General features: G+C 38.8%; 1 protein-coding gene across 13 annotated transcripts in view; it reads left to right on the top strand.

Moving 5' to 3' along the window:
• ANKS1B (ankyrin repeat and sterile alpha motif domain containing 1B) overlaps positions 1-17,884 on the top strand; it is a 1,096,782-nt gene that overhangs the window by 791,342 nt on the left and 287,556 nt on the right. For all 13 annotated transcript variants that reach the window (XM_043562285.1, XM_043562284.1, XM_043562283.1 and 10 more), the window contains exon 17: positions 11,233-11,385. In XM_043562285.1, coding sequence (XP_043418220.1) covers positions 11,233-11,385 — 153 coding nt within the window. The remainder of the gene's footprint in view (positions 1-11,232; positions 11,386-17,884) is intronic.

Genomic DNA, 17,884 nt, shown 5'->3' with positions numbered 1-17,884 from the left:
AAGCAGTGTGCTACATAACCATTAAATATCTACATGAATGTCAGAAGATATGTACCATCAGAGGAAAAAAAAGTGATCCTGTATCTTTTTCCAAATATAATTCATATCACTGGTGGAGCTTGAAAATGTGAATGATGGTGAGCATTGTTCAGCACCTTACTCTACTTGCAGTAAATCCCCTTCATCTTTAATCTGAGCTTTTGTTTCGTAGAAGAGCTTTGAAGCAAGGAAATACATCAAAATAAATAGTGATGTTTAACAAAAGTATCTAGGGTCAAAATTATCTCCACAAGGATTTTAGAAATGAAAAGATGGTTAGAAAAAACATGTCCTTTCACTGAATTTTTAAAAAAGCTTTTACAAAAAAAACTTCAGAGTTTTAAAACTATTCAATGATATCATTCAACTCCATAACCATGTTTATGGTGTACTGAATGGTGGCTCTCTTGATCTCTTCACCACAACCCCACAGCTCTTACCTGGCGGATAACGCCAGGTTGTTGGTGATGCTGCTGATAGCAGTTACTCGATGTGTGCATAGAGATGAAGCTGATGAGGCCAATGTCTGGCTGGCAGCACACACACTGCTTGCAAAGCAATAAAGAGATAGTTGTGTAGTTGTTGCTAGTGTTGCCATTGTTTTTTCCTAGCATGATTTGTAGAGGTTGTGTGTTTGGGAAGCTTCACTTCTTAAACTTGTGGTGAGTCCAGTGCCTTTGATCAATAGGGGTGCTAGGGGTACCTGGGTGTTTCAATCAGATAACTGCCCAACTTCTCCTCAAGTCATGATCTCACAGTTCGTGAGTTTGAGCCCCATGTCAGGCTCTGTGCTGACAGCTCAGGGCCTGGAGCCTACTTCGGATTCTGTCTCCCTCTCTCTCTGCCCCTCCCCAGCTCATGCTCTCTCTCTCTCTCTCTCTCTCTCTCTCTCTCTCTCTCTCTCTTTCTCTCTCTCTCTCTCTCTCTCTCTCTCTCTCTCTCTCTCTCAAAAATAAGTAAACATTAAAAAAAAATTTTAATGGGCTGTCTCCTAACCCTGATGGCCAGAGGTAGGACTGGTCTGGCCAATAACATCATTCCCTGAAGTTCACCAGCCTACTATTCTGTGCTACTGGAAGTTGATCACCTCTGTGTCTTGAAAATGTTTTTTAATAACGCATACTTTGTTGTTCATTGCTTCACTTGCAGTTTAGTACACGGTGTAAGGTTTGTCAAAATAAGGGATACCTCAGGCCCTCTCTGGGAAAGACTTTAGTTTGCTTCTTTTATTCCTGAGATAGTAATCAAAGGGCGTTAAGAGACCATCCAAAGCACTTTACCTTTACTCCCCCAAAATGTGGTGCCAAGTAATATCCGGATATCACTCCTACACTGCTCCTGCCCTGTGCCTAAAGCAAGGAGTCTTCAATTGTCTGATTACTCAAGAGACCCCATGTTGGCAAGGCTTAGTTGCTGATGGGAAAAAATATAGACGCTACCATTACGTGCAACTGTAAGTGCATGATGACATCCAAATACAATTTGCTTACCTCTGAGGGTTTAAGTTTCTTCCTATTCTTCTATAGAAATTATACCCATAACAGAGCCTGATTCTAAACAAAGGGACTGCAAGCCACAGATTTGTATGTGCTGCATATGTACAGCCTCACCTGCTGCATATGTACAGCCAGAGACCTGCCACACCTCATTTCTTAACAGTAGTCACAGTGTTTTAATTGTTTTGGTTCCCACAGAAGGAATCTCATTACATGGAGCACCCAGAGTTTCAAACTCCGTAAAGGATATTTTCCTGAAGATCTCCTAAAACCCCTCACAAATGAGATAACGTATGTGAGAGCACTTTGGGGTCTTCAAAGTCTCATATTGTTAGGTGACATTTTCATCATTAATAGTCCTATACATTCTGCAGACGTATCTCTCCTAGCAAAGTTGCACTGCAATAGCACTTAGATGGCAATGGATAGACTTTTTTCCGGGGCCCTGTGGTCAGTGGATCTACCTTTCTCTTTCATGTTCAGTCAGTCTTTTAAGAGCCACTGATGAAACAGCACAGTGATGTCTAAGCCCAAGTCTCAAAGCCTATGGGAGATCTGATCCTCACACTACTTGATGGACCTGCATTTGGACTGGGCAGCATGCACCTGCTAGCCCTGCTTGTCCCGGTTTATTTTCAGGGCTGCTGTTAGTCTGAGTCTTGTGTAGCAGCAGTACAGAGCAAAAGAGGCTAGAACAAGGAGCAGGAATAGAGGGGGGCATTGGACGACATCAGCTGTCTGTATTACAAAAATCATATCAGGAGTCTGTGAGTACAAAGTACATCCAGGTGGGAAAAGAGAAGCCACAGTCCATTGTAGCTTCATAGGCAAGTTTAAGTCTCACTGAGACTGGTCCATTGGGGCTGTTGCAACCAGTAGGTTTACATAAATGATGGTCAGGTTTGTGTGTTTGTTTCCAGGGATGACTGCCCCTGACTATGGGAGGATCTTTACCAGTATTTCACATACAAGGATCCAGCTCTCACCAAGTCCAAGCCCTTACAACTGTTTTAACACAAAGATTATTAACCCCAAAGTTACTCCAGCTATGTCTCTCATCCTATAATCTCCAAGAAAGGCTAGCAAAATCCCAAAGCAAAAGACAAGCCCTCTATGTCATCTCAATCTCCATAGCACCCTTGGACTTATATTCCCTCGTATTTCAGACCTTCCTCAACCCCGAGTCCTCATTTCTCACTTTTTTCCAATGCCTTTTCCTTGTGCTTTCTCAAACCTTCCATCTCCCTCCTTCTCTTTCCATGCAGACTCCATTTATATAATTCAAATAGCTCTGATTGCACTTTCTACTTTCTCATCTCTAACCTATACCTCAACCCAGGGCAGCCTAGCCTCAGGCTAGATCCCATGAACCCTTCTCCGTCCTCATCTTAGTAGACCTTTCTGCAGCATTCCATCACTGCTGACTATACCTTCTTTGAAACTAAATTTCCCCCACTTTCCTTCTTGTCTTGACTATTCCTTTTTTGGCCTCCTGAGTATACTTCTTACCTTTCACTTTGCAAGTGTTGGTTTGTCCTCACACCACTTCTCTTCTCACACTACACACCCTCTGCGGCCTCATCCATGCATGATTTCAGCTCCCACTTACAGTAAAAATAACTAAGATTTATTGAGTGTTTCTGTGTGCCAAGTACGGTGCTAAACTCTACTTGCATTGTTTCACTGAATGCCTATGACTACCCCCAGAGGTAGATGTTAATTTTATCTCTCACATTACTAATCAGAAAATGGATGCTAGGGAAGATTGAGTAGCTTACTCAAGGTCATACAGCTAATAAGTGGAGGAGCCAAGACACCCACCTATACTCTTATGAGGCCCAAAGTTACGTCTTCTCAGACTTCTCCCCCAAATTTAGAGCACAATTCCACAGCATCTATAATTTCTCATATCTCAGAATCATGCACGTCACCTCAGTCTATTTTCTTCTCTTTCTCAGCTAGTAACATCACCATGTACCCAGATACAAGGTGTCAAAGCTAGATACTTGAGGTTTTCCCACAACTTCCCCCTCTTATCGCTTGCATAGTTTATCACAAAGGGATGACAGTGTGATTGACAAAAAGATGCCAACAAACACAGTAAAAGGAAATGAGGTTTCTTTTAATGGCAACGGATGTGAAAATTAATGGCTTCACAAAACAAGAGACAGTGCAACATACTGTCAAATGGAAGTATAGGCTTCCTTAAATGTTATGTATGAAATTCCCTTATTTTCAATTCTGTTTGTATTAGAGGAAAGGCTAAGCTGCTAGAATAGAAACCTCCATAATGTAGTGGTTTAAAGAATAGAACATTTACTTCTCCCACGTAACAATCTTGAAGTAAGCAGTCCAGGTTTACAAGTTGGCTCTGCTCTATGCAATTCTTGAAGAACCCAGGACCCTCCATCTGTTGCTCTGTCATCCTCTAAAGCACTGCTACTCAAAGTATGGTCCACGGACTGACAGCATTAGCATTACTGGAAGCTTGTTAGAAATACAGAATCTCAAATTCTCCATCCAACCTATTGAATTAGAACCTGAATGTTAACAAGATTTCCCACATGATTCTTTTCTACATTAAAGTTTGAGAAGCAATTCCCAAACTCTGGGGTATTACTTTGCCTGTATAGTCAAAGCTGGGCTACAGACACTTTATGTTCCGGCTCATGGGAAGACAAAAAAAAAAGGCAACTCTAGAACAAGAAACCTATCTTTTAGATTGAAGGTGACCTGGAAGCTTCTTTCACTGCTGACTCCAATTTCTGTCCCAGCTTAGATTTTTCCCCACACTTTGGGATTCAACGTGTTGAATCAGATGGCCTTGCTGTGACCCTCTGTTAGGAATGCCTACTGCCTACCCACCATTCTGCCTCTCAGATTACAGACTGTGCCTAGCTCCCATTCATATTCAGCAGTTCTGCAGGCCTGGCAGCTACTGGAGCTGTCTCTGTCTAGCTCTGTCCTGCCAGATGTTCCTGCTGGAAAAAGAGTCACAGTGCTCCTTGTGGATGCTTCTGGAGACTCATGAAACAAGTATGGATGCCATCTTATCTTCAGCCTAAATGTCCTGTGTTGTATTTTTTATTTTATTTTATTTTTTTTAGTTTTGCCTTTGGGCTTCTTATTTTCTTTACTGGATAAATAAATCTGACACTAATTTGACATTAACTTACAAAATATAGAATTGCAAGATTTAGGAATTATGTAGGAACTTTGAGATCATTTGCCCAACACCATCATTTTATGGATGAGAATGCTGAAGCTTGGAGAGGTGAGGTAACTTGCCCTCAGTTACACAGCTTGTTAATAGAAGATTTGAGATGCTGGGCTATGGAAACAAAGCCCAATGCATTTTGTAACACAGCATATTACCTGTAATTGGGTCTTGGTTTGTAATCATTTTAAGTAGTTGTGCAACATTAATGTTAGGCATAAATATAGCTCTCATTTTCATAATATGTAGTACAAAATACAAATCTCCTTTACAACTGGATTCCATGCCACTAAAGTTAATTTGTCACTTAATCTTCATGTGTTCATTAAATCACTTAATTTAATAAACATTTGGCAAATACCTGATATGTATGAGATGCTCCAGTAGGCACATAAAAGACGACAAAATGGTTAAGACCTCGTTTCTTCATCAAAAGGGTGACAGTCTAATGAAGAAGATGGATGCTCACATCTCTAGCTGTAATAGAATTATATGAAAATTACTGCAAAAATCTTGGGGAAGGTATGATTAATTTTGACTTGGGAGTAGGAGTAGCATTGGAGAAGCCTTCACAGAAGAAGCAATATTTAAATAAGACCTTTTAAGAATGGATAGAATTTCAACAGGAGAACAGAGGAGAAACAGTATTCCTGGCAGAGGGAATGGCTTGAGCAAAGGTACAGAGGTATGTGAGCTATAAAATGGATTATGCCCCCTGAAATCATACTCCTAAGATCCAGAATTACTGAGTTTTGGATTAGTAAAGCTGCAGGACATAGATGTTTACTAGATGACAGCCAGAAAGCTTGGGAAGGATGTTGATGTTAGCTCAGCTCTGCATCCCTGGCCTTTCTCAGTCTCATGGAGATGCCTTTGGACTCGTAAATTAAACAATTTGGATCACTTTGTGTGTCATCTTGGCTAGGCCATGATATCCAGATGTTTGGTCAAATTCCAGCCTACATGTCACCATGAAAGCATTAGTTAGATGAAATAAACATTTAAATTAGTGGGCTCTGAGTAAAGCAGACTGCCCTCCATTATATGGAGGGACTCCATCCAATCAACTGAATGCCTTACAAGAACCAAGACTGAGGTCTTCCACAGAAAAAGAGGGAATTCTGCTTCCAGACTGTTTTCAGGCTTGGGCTGCAACATCAGCTCTTCCCGGGTCTCCAGTCTGACAGCCTGCCTGCAGATCTCAGACTTGCCAGATTTCTAACTTGTGCATGTGTGTATACACATCCTATTAGCTCTATTTGGAGAACCCTGGCTCATATAAATACCAAGGATTTTGAAATTTAAAAATGACTGTATTAGTTTTCCCTTACATGTCAAAATTTCAAAGCTTTACAGCAACGAAAAAATACATGTATTTTTCTTACAAGTTTGTAGGGCAGCTGTAGTTCATCTAACTTCAGCTGGATTTGCCCAAACTCTAGTGACCCAGGGTAGACTCTAAGCTCTGGGTTACATTTAGGTTTGCTCCACAAGTCTTCATCTTTCTCCTGGGACCAGCAGTTATGTGACTGCTCAGCCACTTGTTATTCTTATACTAGAGCATAAAAACACAAAAGGAGGAGTAGGTCACAGAAGTACAGAGCCTTCCTTACCTCTAAATTGTCACACTGACACTTCTACCTGTACCATTGGCCAAGCAAGTACATGACCAACATCAGTGGATGGAGAAGTGACTCCAATCACAGTGGATACAATGCAGATCCCTTGGCAAAGGGCACAGAGACATAATTCTAATACAGGAAGAAAGTGAGGAATTATAAATAACAATTCAATCTACTTGAGTGGCCTTGTTAGATGAATTTCTGAAAAGTAGCTATCTGCTGGGGGAAGGCAGAGTATAAAGAGGTTAGCAGGCATAAACCCTCTTTAAAACAAGATAGGAAAGGAATGAAGTGAAGGAAAGAGAGGGATGACAGAGGAAAGAAGAATCTTGATTAGAAGTTGAAAGGATTAGCAGCCAAAGGATTCAATATTATGCAGTTTCAAAGCATAGGCTAAAAAAACACACAAATAAATAAATAAAAATAAGCACGAACCTAATTTAGAGCAGTGGTGAGGAAAGAAAACTGAGCTATTGAAGACGTATTATATTCAAAGTACTGTGATAGGCAATTTACATGCCCTATATCATATAATCTTTACAACAACACTTGAAGTAGATATTATTGTCAGGTTCCAAAGTCCACTTTGGAAGGAGGGAACTAAAATCAAATTTATGAGACTTGTTGCCTAATTAAATATGATAGTAAAACAGAAAGAGGAAAGTAAGATGACTCCTGAGCATCTACTTGGGAAATGGTATAATACTTCCCCCCTAACTGAGATTGGAAACTGAGAGGGAGGGCCGGTTGTGAGCTGAAGTAGATACATTTTTGACTTGTGTTATGTGATAGCTATAGGCCCTCTATGTGAGAAATCCTGCAAATTTTTGGAAATTTGTATCTTCACACTCAAGAAGAGAAACCAATCCTGAAGAAACACTATAGAAATAGAAGCCAAAGCATTCCAAGCATGGAAAATAATATTAGCAAAAATACAAAAGTGTCTTGCACATGTTCATGGCATGGCTAGCAACTTAATATGCTGTTTAGGGTACACATGGCAGAGTAGTATGGGATTAATTTGAAAACATAAGTTTGTACTTGATCGCAATTGTCCTAGAATTCTGGAATAGGACATTTGCATTTTTACCGAGAAGGAGCCACTATAGGTTTTTGTGCAAGCGTTGACTTAAAAGCCTGGCTTTTTGGAAAACTGATGCAGCAGCATGATATAAGCTAAACCAAAAGTGGGAGGCCACGTGGAAGGCTCTTGCGTTAGTTTTTGTAAGCACTAACAAGAACCTAAACAGGGTAGTGACAGTAGGAACAGAAATGAAGGAACAGATGGAAGAATTGCTTCTAAAGAAATTATTGTGCAGCACAGTAACCACTCTGCATACCATTAAATACGTGTCAAGTTAATTTTGTAACTTCATTTGGCTCTAATGCTTTCCTCTATTCAGGTATGCAGAGCCTTCATAATTGATTGGTCATCTGTTTATATACTTTCTAATTAAGAGTTACTAATTTCCCTGAGGGAGAGACTATGACTGTTTTGTTCTGTACTGTTCCACAACATTCATCAGAACAGACACTGACTAAATATTTATCAAGTCAGTGGCTGGATCAACGCTGCCCCCGTACACATCAGCATGTTCATCTCCAGGTTCTCTTCACTCTTGCTCTCTACCTTGTTCCCATCTCCCATTCTCCCACCAAACACGTTCCTCCCTCTCACCTCCTTAAGGTTGCTCAGGGAGAACTCACCTCACAGGAGTAACCAGATTACTTAGCAGTCTGCGTTTAGTCAGATACTGACATGATTTATTTTTTTTTCAATCCTACCTTCAACCAAGTTCAGCTGCTCTGTCATTTTTAATGTCATTCAGACATATCCAATAACTTTCCAGTCATGTAAAATATTGAAAACTCAGTTCCAATCCACTTAAGCCTCTAATTTTATTCCCTTTGACCTTCCCCTTCCCAAGTTTAGGCTTACCCCAAGGGACTGGTACCTCTCTCTTTTTTGATTCTAAATTTGCTGCCACTGGGGCAAGAAGGAGGGATTGGAGGGGAAAACAAACTTTTTTTACACTAATAGGGTTTGCTTTGAAGAGGTCTAGTTGGTATCCCCACCACCACTCTTTGGCCAACTCTGATCATCAACCAACCTCTGTGTAGCAGATGACAAGTAATTGCTCTCTCAAAGGAGTAGTGTGTGTGTGTGTGTGTGTGTGTGTGTGTGTGTGTGTGTGGTGTGTGTGTGTGTGTGTGTGTGTGGTGTGGTGTGTGTGTGTGTGTGTGCGCGCGTGCACGCTGAGTTCTCTGGTATGGGACATCTGACTCCACCCCAGACTGATTCAAGGCTTCCTAAGTTTATCCCCTGTATCTACTGCTGGGGCCATCAGATCCTGGATGGCTAACAGTAAGACCTTTGCCAAGCTGCTAATTTCAACTCCAATGAGCTTCTCTTCCTTCCTTCTTGCCCTTTCTCCAGTTATTTCCTTCTGTCAACTGGACAGTCAGGGAGTTTCCTAAGCTGCAGTGAGTAATCAGCATGGTAGCATTGGATCAACCACCTCTTAATAAGTACTGGAGAATATCCCTAGCCCAATGTTTTTATAACTCTATAGAATATGAGGTACTTAATACTTTGTGCCTCTGCTTTGGATCCTAATCTTCAATTTTACACATACACAACATTCAGTTATTTGCAACTGCCACTAAACTTCATTTTACAAACCCTGAGTTGTCATTTACATTTGTAGCTACTGCATAATAAACATTGTGTTAAGTGTTACTGAACAAACATTCAGTGAGTAGTTAAACTGGGTCAGTCCAATGTACAAGTGACATACAAAAAGCCTGATGCAGTTCAGACTGTCATGCAAATGATGAGTTACACCATAACTCCCAATAGAGGACATTTAAGCCTCAAAATGGAAAATAGATTGGGAATGATAGGAAAGAGGAAAGGAGACACAGTAATTTAAAAATGATGGAGTAAACATAATCCCAGAAGAATAAGAGAGAAAAAGGCAGAAGAAATCCTTAAAAATATAATTGCCTTGACTTTTGATTGAGCTTGTCCAGAAGGAAAATAAGTTACAAGTTCTATTTGGCATATATGTGGGGAATTTAAATATGGACTGTATATTAGATAATATAACTTTATCAATGATAAACTTCTTGAGTGTGATGCTACTATGGCTATGTAGGAGCATGCCCTTATTCTTGGAAGATGCATACTGAAGCATCAAGGGGTGAAGTTTCATGATGTCTGCAAATAGTGTTAGGTGAAAAAACATCTTTCTAATGGTTCACTTAAAACAAAGTGTGTTGTGTGCATGTGAATGAGGAAGTGGGTGTAGAGAAAAAGGTAGAAACCAAATGTGGCAAAACGTTAACCTTAGGTGACTCCGGGTCCAGAATATTCTGGAAAACACGGAAATGCTCCTCCAGGCTCTGTCATCAAGGAAGGACTTGCCCAGCAGCAGGGAGAGTGGTCAGCAGACAGCCTCCAGCTGTCAGCATCTGCAGGGTCTGCCTCTGCTATGGAGAGCAGCCTCACTAGAGTCATGCTTCTCCCATGGCAGCCATATCCAGCTGAATGATGGGGCACAAAGGCTGCCCAGCACATGACCTCGAATAACATGACCTTTGCCATAGAGGCTTCGCCAGGACCCATCACAATCCGTCTCCTCTTCTGCCCAACTCTGCTTCTCATCCCTCCTTTTCACAGGTGTTGATCCCTAATGAACACCTTGAATCCAAAAAAACAAATGGAAGAGTGAGAAGAATCTCCAAAATGAGAATGCTGCATAGTGACAGAAAGCCTACCATGTTTAGGATTAAAATCTGAATCCCTGACAGCCAGACTAATCTTTTCTCTGCTAACAAATCAGAATCATCTAGATTTCCATTAATATTTATCTCCTTGAATCTGAAGGGAGAGGAAAATCTATGTATTTTGCCCAGTTTGCTATTCCCATCATGAATTTCACTGAAGGATCACATCCGGTTGCTGAAGCACCACCTGTCCATAATAGCTGAAGTATTAGATACACCGCATGGCATCCAGAGCAACGCCAAGCCTTAGAAGTGAGTTACTTCAAAATCCAAGAACCACAGATTCAACTAAAATTCCAAATAAAAGCTAAAAGACTAGAATAATCATACAAAATTTTAAACCCAGAAGTTTCTCTTGCTTAAATTACTTTCACACTCCAATTTAAACTGAGAAACATTATGCTGCTGTCACACTTCTTTGTTCTCCTAAAGAAAAAAAAATCTGTATATAGCTGACAAAAAATAGGAACCTGTCTGCCAGCAAGTTCTCTATTCATGTCTAACATACTGTAGAGTCTATGCAGAACACATGGTCTCTAAACACCCAAAAGCCTCTTCTTCACTGCTTCACACGGCAGTATGTTTCTCCAGCGTGTTTGCACTACCTACAATACATGTCTTGCATAAGCATGAATTCCTTTGGATGTTTAAGTCATGCATTATTTTCACATGCTTTGATGTTATACATATGAGAATTATCATCTACATTTTGGGAGCACAGTTTCTTGTGCCTTCAGCATTGAATTTAATACTGCTCAACTGACATGATTTTAAATTCCATCCAACAGAATGTCAATAATGTTTATAACAGAAATTTGACATATTTTGTTTTCTCAAATAGGGAGTGGAGATAGCAACTACATTAGAAATTTCTGGGTGCAGTTTTGAAAACTAATTCAGCGTGAAAATTATCAATGACTTAGAATTGTGCGTAAAGTATTTTGGTTTTCCTTATTTTCTTATCCAAAAAGATCTGTTGCTTCACATCAGATGAATTTCCAAGTGGCAAAATCCATTGTTTGACGGAACACAAAGTAACCTAATCCTAATGTGATTTTTTAAATTACAGATGAGACCCATTGGCCATGATGGCTATCATCCCACTTCTGTTGCTGAGTGGCTGGATTCCATTGAACTAGGTGACTACACCAAAGCCTTTCTAATTAATGGCTACACATCGATGGACCTGTTGAAAAAAATCTGGGAGGTTGAACTTATTAACGTAAGTTGGTCTCTTAAAGTCACCTTCTCATTCACCCTTTGTAAATGAAATTCCTGTTGTAGGTGGGTAATTTTTTCTTTTTTTGTTGCTGTTTGGACATCCATCAAGAATTTGCAGATATGCCTTCTGCTTTAAATGTATTCAAGCCCAAAGAGATCAACTAGGTCTGCATAAATAGTTTTAATGCTGATACTTTACTCATTTCATTTTTACTGCTCTTTTATTTCTAATGGCATCAAGGAATGAAAGAAATGAAGAGGTAACATGTAATTATCCTGCCTTCACATTATATTTGGCATCATGAACATTTCTTTGCTAAAGGCAGTGAAAAATCATTTAATCTTTTAGAGAATTTCTTAGATTTAAATTTTATATTCTAAAACTGAAGAAAAACACTCATAAACTGAAAGATAAAGCATATAAATACCTAATCATTCAAAAGAGAGTTTTTTGTACTCTTTATACCACTTTCTCTCCAAAAGTCCAGTCTCCACATATTTCATGTCATTAATTATTTTAAATGATCGTTATTAGTAGTAACTAAGTAACTAATTATTCTTTGCTTTTAAAAGTCTGTTTTAAAAATAATATCTTTTCTAGAACATCCACTAAAAACTATTCTTTAATCCAAAAATCACTTTAAATGGACAAATTCTTGGCTGCTTCTTCCAATTTGCCATCAGCTCCTCTTTGCTTTCTGTCCTTACTCCCTCACAAAAGCTATCATTATTTCAGAAGAAACCCATTGTCTGACTAAAAGCCTCTGATTAATTTTGTTCTTAGTCTGTGTGGCAACACAGTGGAACTAACAGAAACTGTATTGCATTTTAGTTGCATCAAGAAGATTTCAGTTCTCCACTGAGAATCCAATATTCATTTGATGACTACTCTTAGCCATTTGTTAAAGGGGCACCTTCCATAGATCAAACAAACATGTTTCCAATTAAGTGACATTCTAGTCAATGGTAATGATACAACTTGACAAATATCTCTATATATCGTCTTCTGAATACTGTTGGTTCCCCACTGAAGAACAAATACTTAGATAGCACATGAGTCACTCACTTAACTGGCATTAGCAGTAATCCCTCATTGAAAAGAAGGGATTCCAATAGAACTCTATTATAAAATGTCTTCTTTGAAGCAAGGATCACTGAAGCAGGTTGATAAGTCTCTCAAAATCCAAATGCCGGGGCTAACATTTAAGATGTGAGCTTGAACCACACTTTTCCCAGTGCTGGGAGTGCCAGCAGCCTAGGCATCCTTGTTCAATCACTGTGTCCCTTGAGGATGGCTACAATGACTGTGGGACAGTGGTGCTCTGAGGCCCCAGGTTTGATGTCAGGGCTCAGAGATTGATCCACCACCACCCATACACCAGCCAACCTTAAGCTGGGACAGAATAATAGCCTTTTCCACCCATACAGAGTCTTTAAGTATTTTCCCTTTGGTTACATTTGCTGTAATACAGTCTGACTTCAATATGGGGACAAGTGCCTGTCACAAGCTTTGTATCAGAATTGGACAACATGGTCACTGTGTGTTAGCTCTTGAGGCCAGTTCTTTAGGCCTGGAGTGCATCTGCATCTGACACCAACCCAGTATATTTTCCTTAAGCTGATGGAATTTAAAGTTTACGACATCTATATGGGCAAGTTCATCCCTTGATGAGGAGGCTACGCAAGTCATTTAATTCCATCGATATTTTTATTATAAACAAAAATTGGTCGGCACCTTTAGACTTGGAAATCAGAGAACAAAATTTTTATGCTCACTGGTACTGCTACAAGGGTAGTTCATTTGATGGTTCAGGGTTGTTGGGTTTTCAAATGAAAGAAAGTCACAATGTGTGCCTTCTGGCTTACAAAGCTTTGGTCTCAAATTAAAGACTTTAATTTATCCCAAATAATGAGGGAAGACATCCAAATATAAAATAATCACATATATAATATATGGGCCCAGTAATTCTATATTAAGTATCCATAATTTGTGGTTTTCTAGCCTGAAGAGAATGTGCAGTTACTTTGATTTAGAGCACAGCTTTTTAGAGAAATTCACATCCTGAATCTTTGTAATGAGTGTTTCATTTTAAGGAAACCAAATGACTTCAATAACTATTGTTGTGTATAAAGTGAAGAGAAAAGTGCAAGGGTAGGCTGTCTTTGATACAGAGGTCTGCTGGTGGAGGGGAGGAGAGGAAAGGGAGGGGAGACTGGCTGCTGCTATAATTACAAATACCTTCAGCATCATTGAATCGTATCAATTAAGCCTCCAATGCCACATGGTATTTTGCTGGATATTTGAAAACAGTAACTCAGTGAGTATAAGTTTATTTGAAGTATTTCCATGAAAAAATGAAAACTATACAAAATTGTGATTTGAAAACTACAAATACATTTGAAATTGTAATCTTTCAAAAAGACCCCAAAGATCTTTCTTTTGGAAGAGTGCATTATTGCCTTTGAAAAACAAGGTTTTTTGAATAATCTATAGAAGATTTTGGTCACAACACCACCCAAAGTATAGGGATGAGAGAGTAGTGGAACTCCTATTTTTTAATATCAGCATTCTCAGTAGTGGGAATCAAGTACAAAGAAACTTTTAAGACGTAAGGTTTTACAGGCCCATGTGTGTCTAGACTTAGAGAATTGAGCAGATGCCAATAATTCTTCCTTTTATTACCTAATCTATGCTTCCTATTCAGAAGCTGTTTGATTAATAGCTCTGTTTTGTCTGTGTCTGCTACTATCATTAATAACATCATTAATACTACTTTTACTTTTGTATTGATATTTTCATGTTCTATGAATATATGGAGACAATTGTCAGGCAAATTGTTCCCTCTGCAGATGCTAGTGGGATAAATCTCTACCTTGAATTATAGTCTTCTCTAAAAGCTTGTTAAGAGAGCTAAAAACTTGTTAACAGTGCATAAGTACATGAATTTTCTTTACTCAGAAGGTCACTCAGGCCTTGCACAAGGTATTACCAAGTGTACACAACAGTTCCTACTGCTATTGATAACCTCGACAACTCTACATGGGGGGGGAGGGGTTAGATAAAAGGACTACATATTTCCTCCATGAAATATGTATGGATAATTATGAAATTAATCCATTTCCTAAACAAAAAAAAGTATTGCAATTATGAAAAACAACATTAACTTATTTTACCACTGTGTACCTACTAAGGAGATTTGGTTAGATTAAATAAATTTTAATACTGCCCAATTTATTAATGTGTAGGGGCGCCTCAGGTTAAGTGTCCAACTCTTGATTTCAGCTCAGGTCATGATCTCAAGGGTTGTAAGATCAAGCCCTGCATAGGGCTGTGTGATGAGCATGGAGCCTGCTTAAGTTTCTCTCTCCCTAATCTTCTACCCCTGCCCTGCTCATGTGTACACTCACTCTCTAAAAAAAAATTAAAATTAAAAATTAAATTTATTAATGTGTGAATTTCAGTGCAGAACGTGTAATTCATTTCTTCCCATTGGCTTTATCATTATTTACTAAGGAAATAATTCTAACCCATGCTTATGATACCCTACGATATTGATAATGATAAAAGTACCCATCAAAAAAAAATGAATAAATAAAATTCAGCTTTAGAGCATTTTTAATTCTCTGCTCAGAAGTACAAGAATAGCTTTAAAAATCTAACTACAGTGGTTGTGGGGTTTTTTTTATTATTTTTTATTTTTTTTTAATATATGAAATTTATTGCCAAATTGGTTTCCATACAACACCCAGTGCTCATCCCAAAAGATGCCCTCTTCAATACCCATCACCTACCCTCCCACCCCCCATCAACCCTCAGTTTGTTCTCAGTTTTTAAGAGTCTCTTATGCTTTGGCTCTCTCCCACTCTATCCTCTTTTTTCCTTCCCCTTCCCCATGGGTTTCTGTTAAGTTTCTCAGGATCCACATAGGAGTGAAAACATATGGTATCTGTCTTTCTCTGTATGGCTTATTTCACTTAGCATCACACTCTCCAGTTCCATCCACGTTGCTACAAAGGGCCATATTTCATTCTTTCTCATTGCCACGTAGTACTCCATTGTGTATATAAACCACAATTTCTTTATTCATTCATCAGTTGATGGACATTTAGGCTCTTTCCACAATTTGGCTATTGTTGAGAGTGCTGCTATAAACATTGGGGTACAAGTGCCCCTATGCATCAGTACTCCTGTATCCCTGGGGTAAATTCCTAGCAGTGCTACTGCTGGGTCACAGGGTAGGTCTATTTTTAATTTTTTGAGGAACCTCCACACTGTTTTCCAGAGTGGCTGCACCAGTTTGCATTCCCACCAACAGTGCAAGAGGGTTCCCATTTCTCCACATCCTCTCCAGCATCTATAGTCTCCTGATTTGTTCATTTTGGCCTCTCTGACTGGCGTGAGGTGATATCTGAGTGTGGTTTTGATCTGTATTTCCCTGATGAAGAGTGACATTGAGCATCTTTTCATGTGCCTGTTGGCCATCCGGATGTCTTCTTTAGAGAAGTGTCTATTCATGTTTTCTGCCCATTTCTTCACTGGATAATTTGTTTTTCAGGTGTGGAGTTTGGTGAGCTCTTTATAGATTTTGGATACTAGCCCTTTGTCCGATATGTCATTTGCGAATATCTTTTCCCATTCCGTTGGTTGCCTTTTAGTTTTGCTGATTGTTTCCTTTGCTGTGCAGAAACTTTTTATCTTCATGAGGTCCCAATAGTTCATTTTGCCTTTAATTCCTTTGCCTTTGGAGATGTGTCAAGTAAGAAATTGCTGAGGCTGAGGTCACAGAGGTCTTTTTCTGCTTTCTCCTCTATGGTTTTGATGGTTTCCTGTCTCACATTCAGGTCCTTTATCCCAGTGGTTGTGTTTTAAATACCTTTGGGTAGAATTAAAATAATTCAGGTAGCAATACCTATATGCGTCTCTTGAAAATCATTTGACTTATTTTTACAGCAGTAACTTGATTAGAAGATCATTTGGTTCTTGCGTAGTAGCTGCTGAAACTATACTTTCATCATGCTTTTATTTAGGACTGTCAGATTTTTGTTTGTTCAGTTTTTTTGGTTTTGGGTTTTGTTTTTGTTTTTGTTGCAGCGTTGTTAATTTCTACTTTCCAGGGAAATTTTGTAATAATCTAATCACTTGGAGATATACTAAGAATTTTTCAAATTTCATATTCTAATTTTGTGTTAAATCTTTACTTTGGTGACTTAATTTGTTTTAAATGCTATAGAAATATAGTCCCATCAGTATCAAATTTAGACTCATTACTTACTTTGATGTTTTTATTTCATGATCAGCATTATAAACTCTCACTGCTTTCTATCCTACCCTTATTTCTATAACTGCAATTAAATTACTCTTTGAAAGTCTTTTTTGCATCGTATGAGTGTGTGTGTTTGTGTCTGTGTACATGTATTGGGTAAAGGCAAATGGTAACTTATACTCCCAACCAAGAAGAATAATCAGCAAATTCATAAATTGAAGGCAATGTAAGGGGAAGATAAATGTTATAATTCCATTTCCAAACCAATTATTTTAAGTAAAAGGTTATGTCCTCACTATAGGACATTAATCAATAAGAAAAATATTCATATTTCCACACCAGGGAGGCTACATTATTAAACACTTCAAATGTTAACAACTTTAATCAAAGCCAAAGGCTTTAAACTAAATAACTGGATATGAGTATTCAAGTGTAGAACAAACTTTGCAAATTCTCTGTGGATTTAATATTTCACTTACACCCATATATAGTACAGCTTGCTCTTCATAAGACTTCAGGACAGCTAGCTTCAGACTTTATCAGGTCCATATCAGACAAAGCTCATGAACTCTATTACTCTTACTCCCTGCATCTAAACTGCAGGCTCTTCTAGGAATTCTCTGGAAGCTTCCCTCATTTGGCTCAAGTTTTGGAAAAAGCACCCTTTTCCCTTCCATACATGAGAGGAATAATCGTCTCCCAAATAAATACCCCCGTTCCAGTGGTTTTTAGCCCTTTCATATATGGCCTGGGGGTGGTGATGCACTATTCTGGCATTATTGGCTCCACTACCTTCCAGCGTATTTTGCATATCTGCGCCTATTATGCTGCTTTCAACTTTAGAGCCTTGCTCTACACTCAGATTGAATTATACTACAGTAGAATACACTTAAATGTTAAAACTTCACTGGAAGCAATATAGCTTTTGTTTTGAATTCAAAGTAAATTTACAAACTTGCAGTGCCTCGGGGTCAATATTATGGAATAGGCACTACTGAAGTGTTGATGTCAGAATTAGTAAAACACACACACACACACACACACACACACACACAGAGAGAGAGAGAGAGAGAGAGAGAGAGAGAGAGAGAGAGAAACTAAACAAGGTATTTGGGCCTGAAGAGAGCACTCAGCAAACAAATGAATTTCATGAAGAACTAAAACCCTCTGATCATAGCCATTTGTGAACCACCTCTGTACAAAAAAGAAAATCATGTTCTATCTAGAAATGTCTAC

The sequence above is a fragment of the Prionailurus bengalensis genome, chromosome B4 (assembly GCF_016509475.1).
Source record: "Prionailurus bengalensis isolate Pbe53 chromosome B4, Fcat_Pben_1.1_paternal_pri, whole genome shotgun sequence".
Classification (NCBI taxonomy): Eukaryota; Metazoa; Chordata; class Mammalia; order Carnivora; family Felidae; genus Prionailurus; species Prionailurus bengalensis.
The sequence above is the reverse complement of the archived record's forward strand: the minus strand, read 5'-3'. Positions and strand labels throughout refer to the sequence as shown.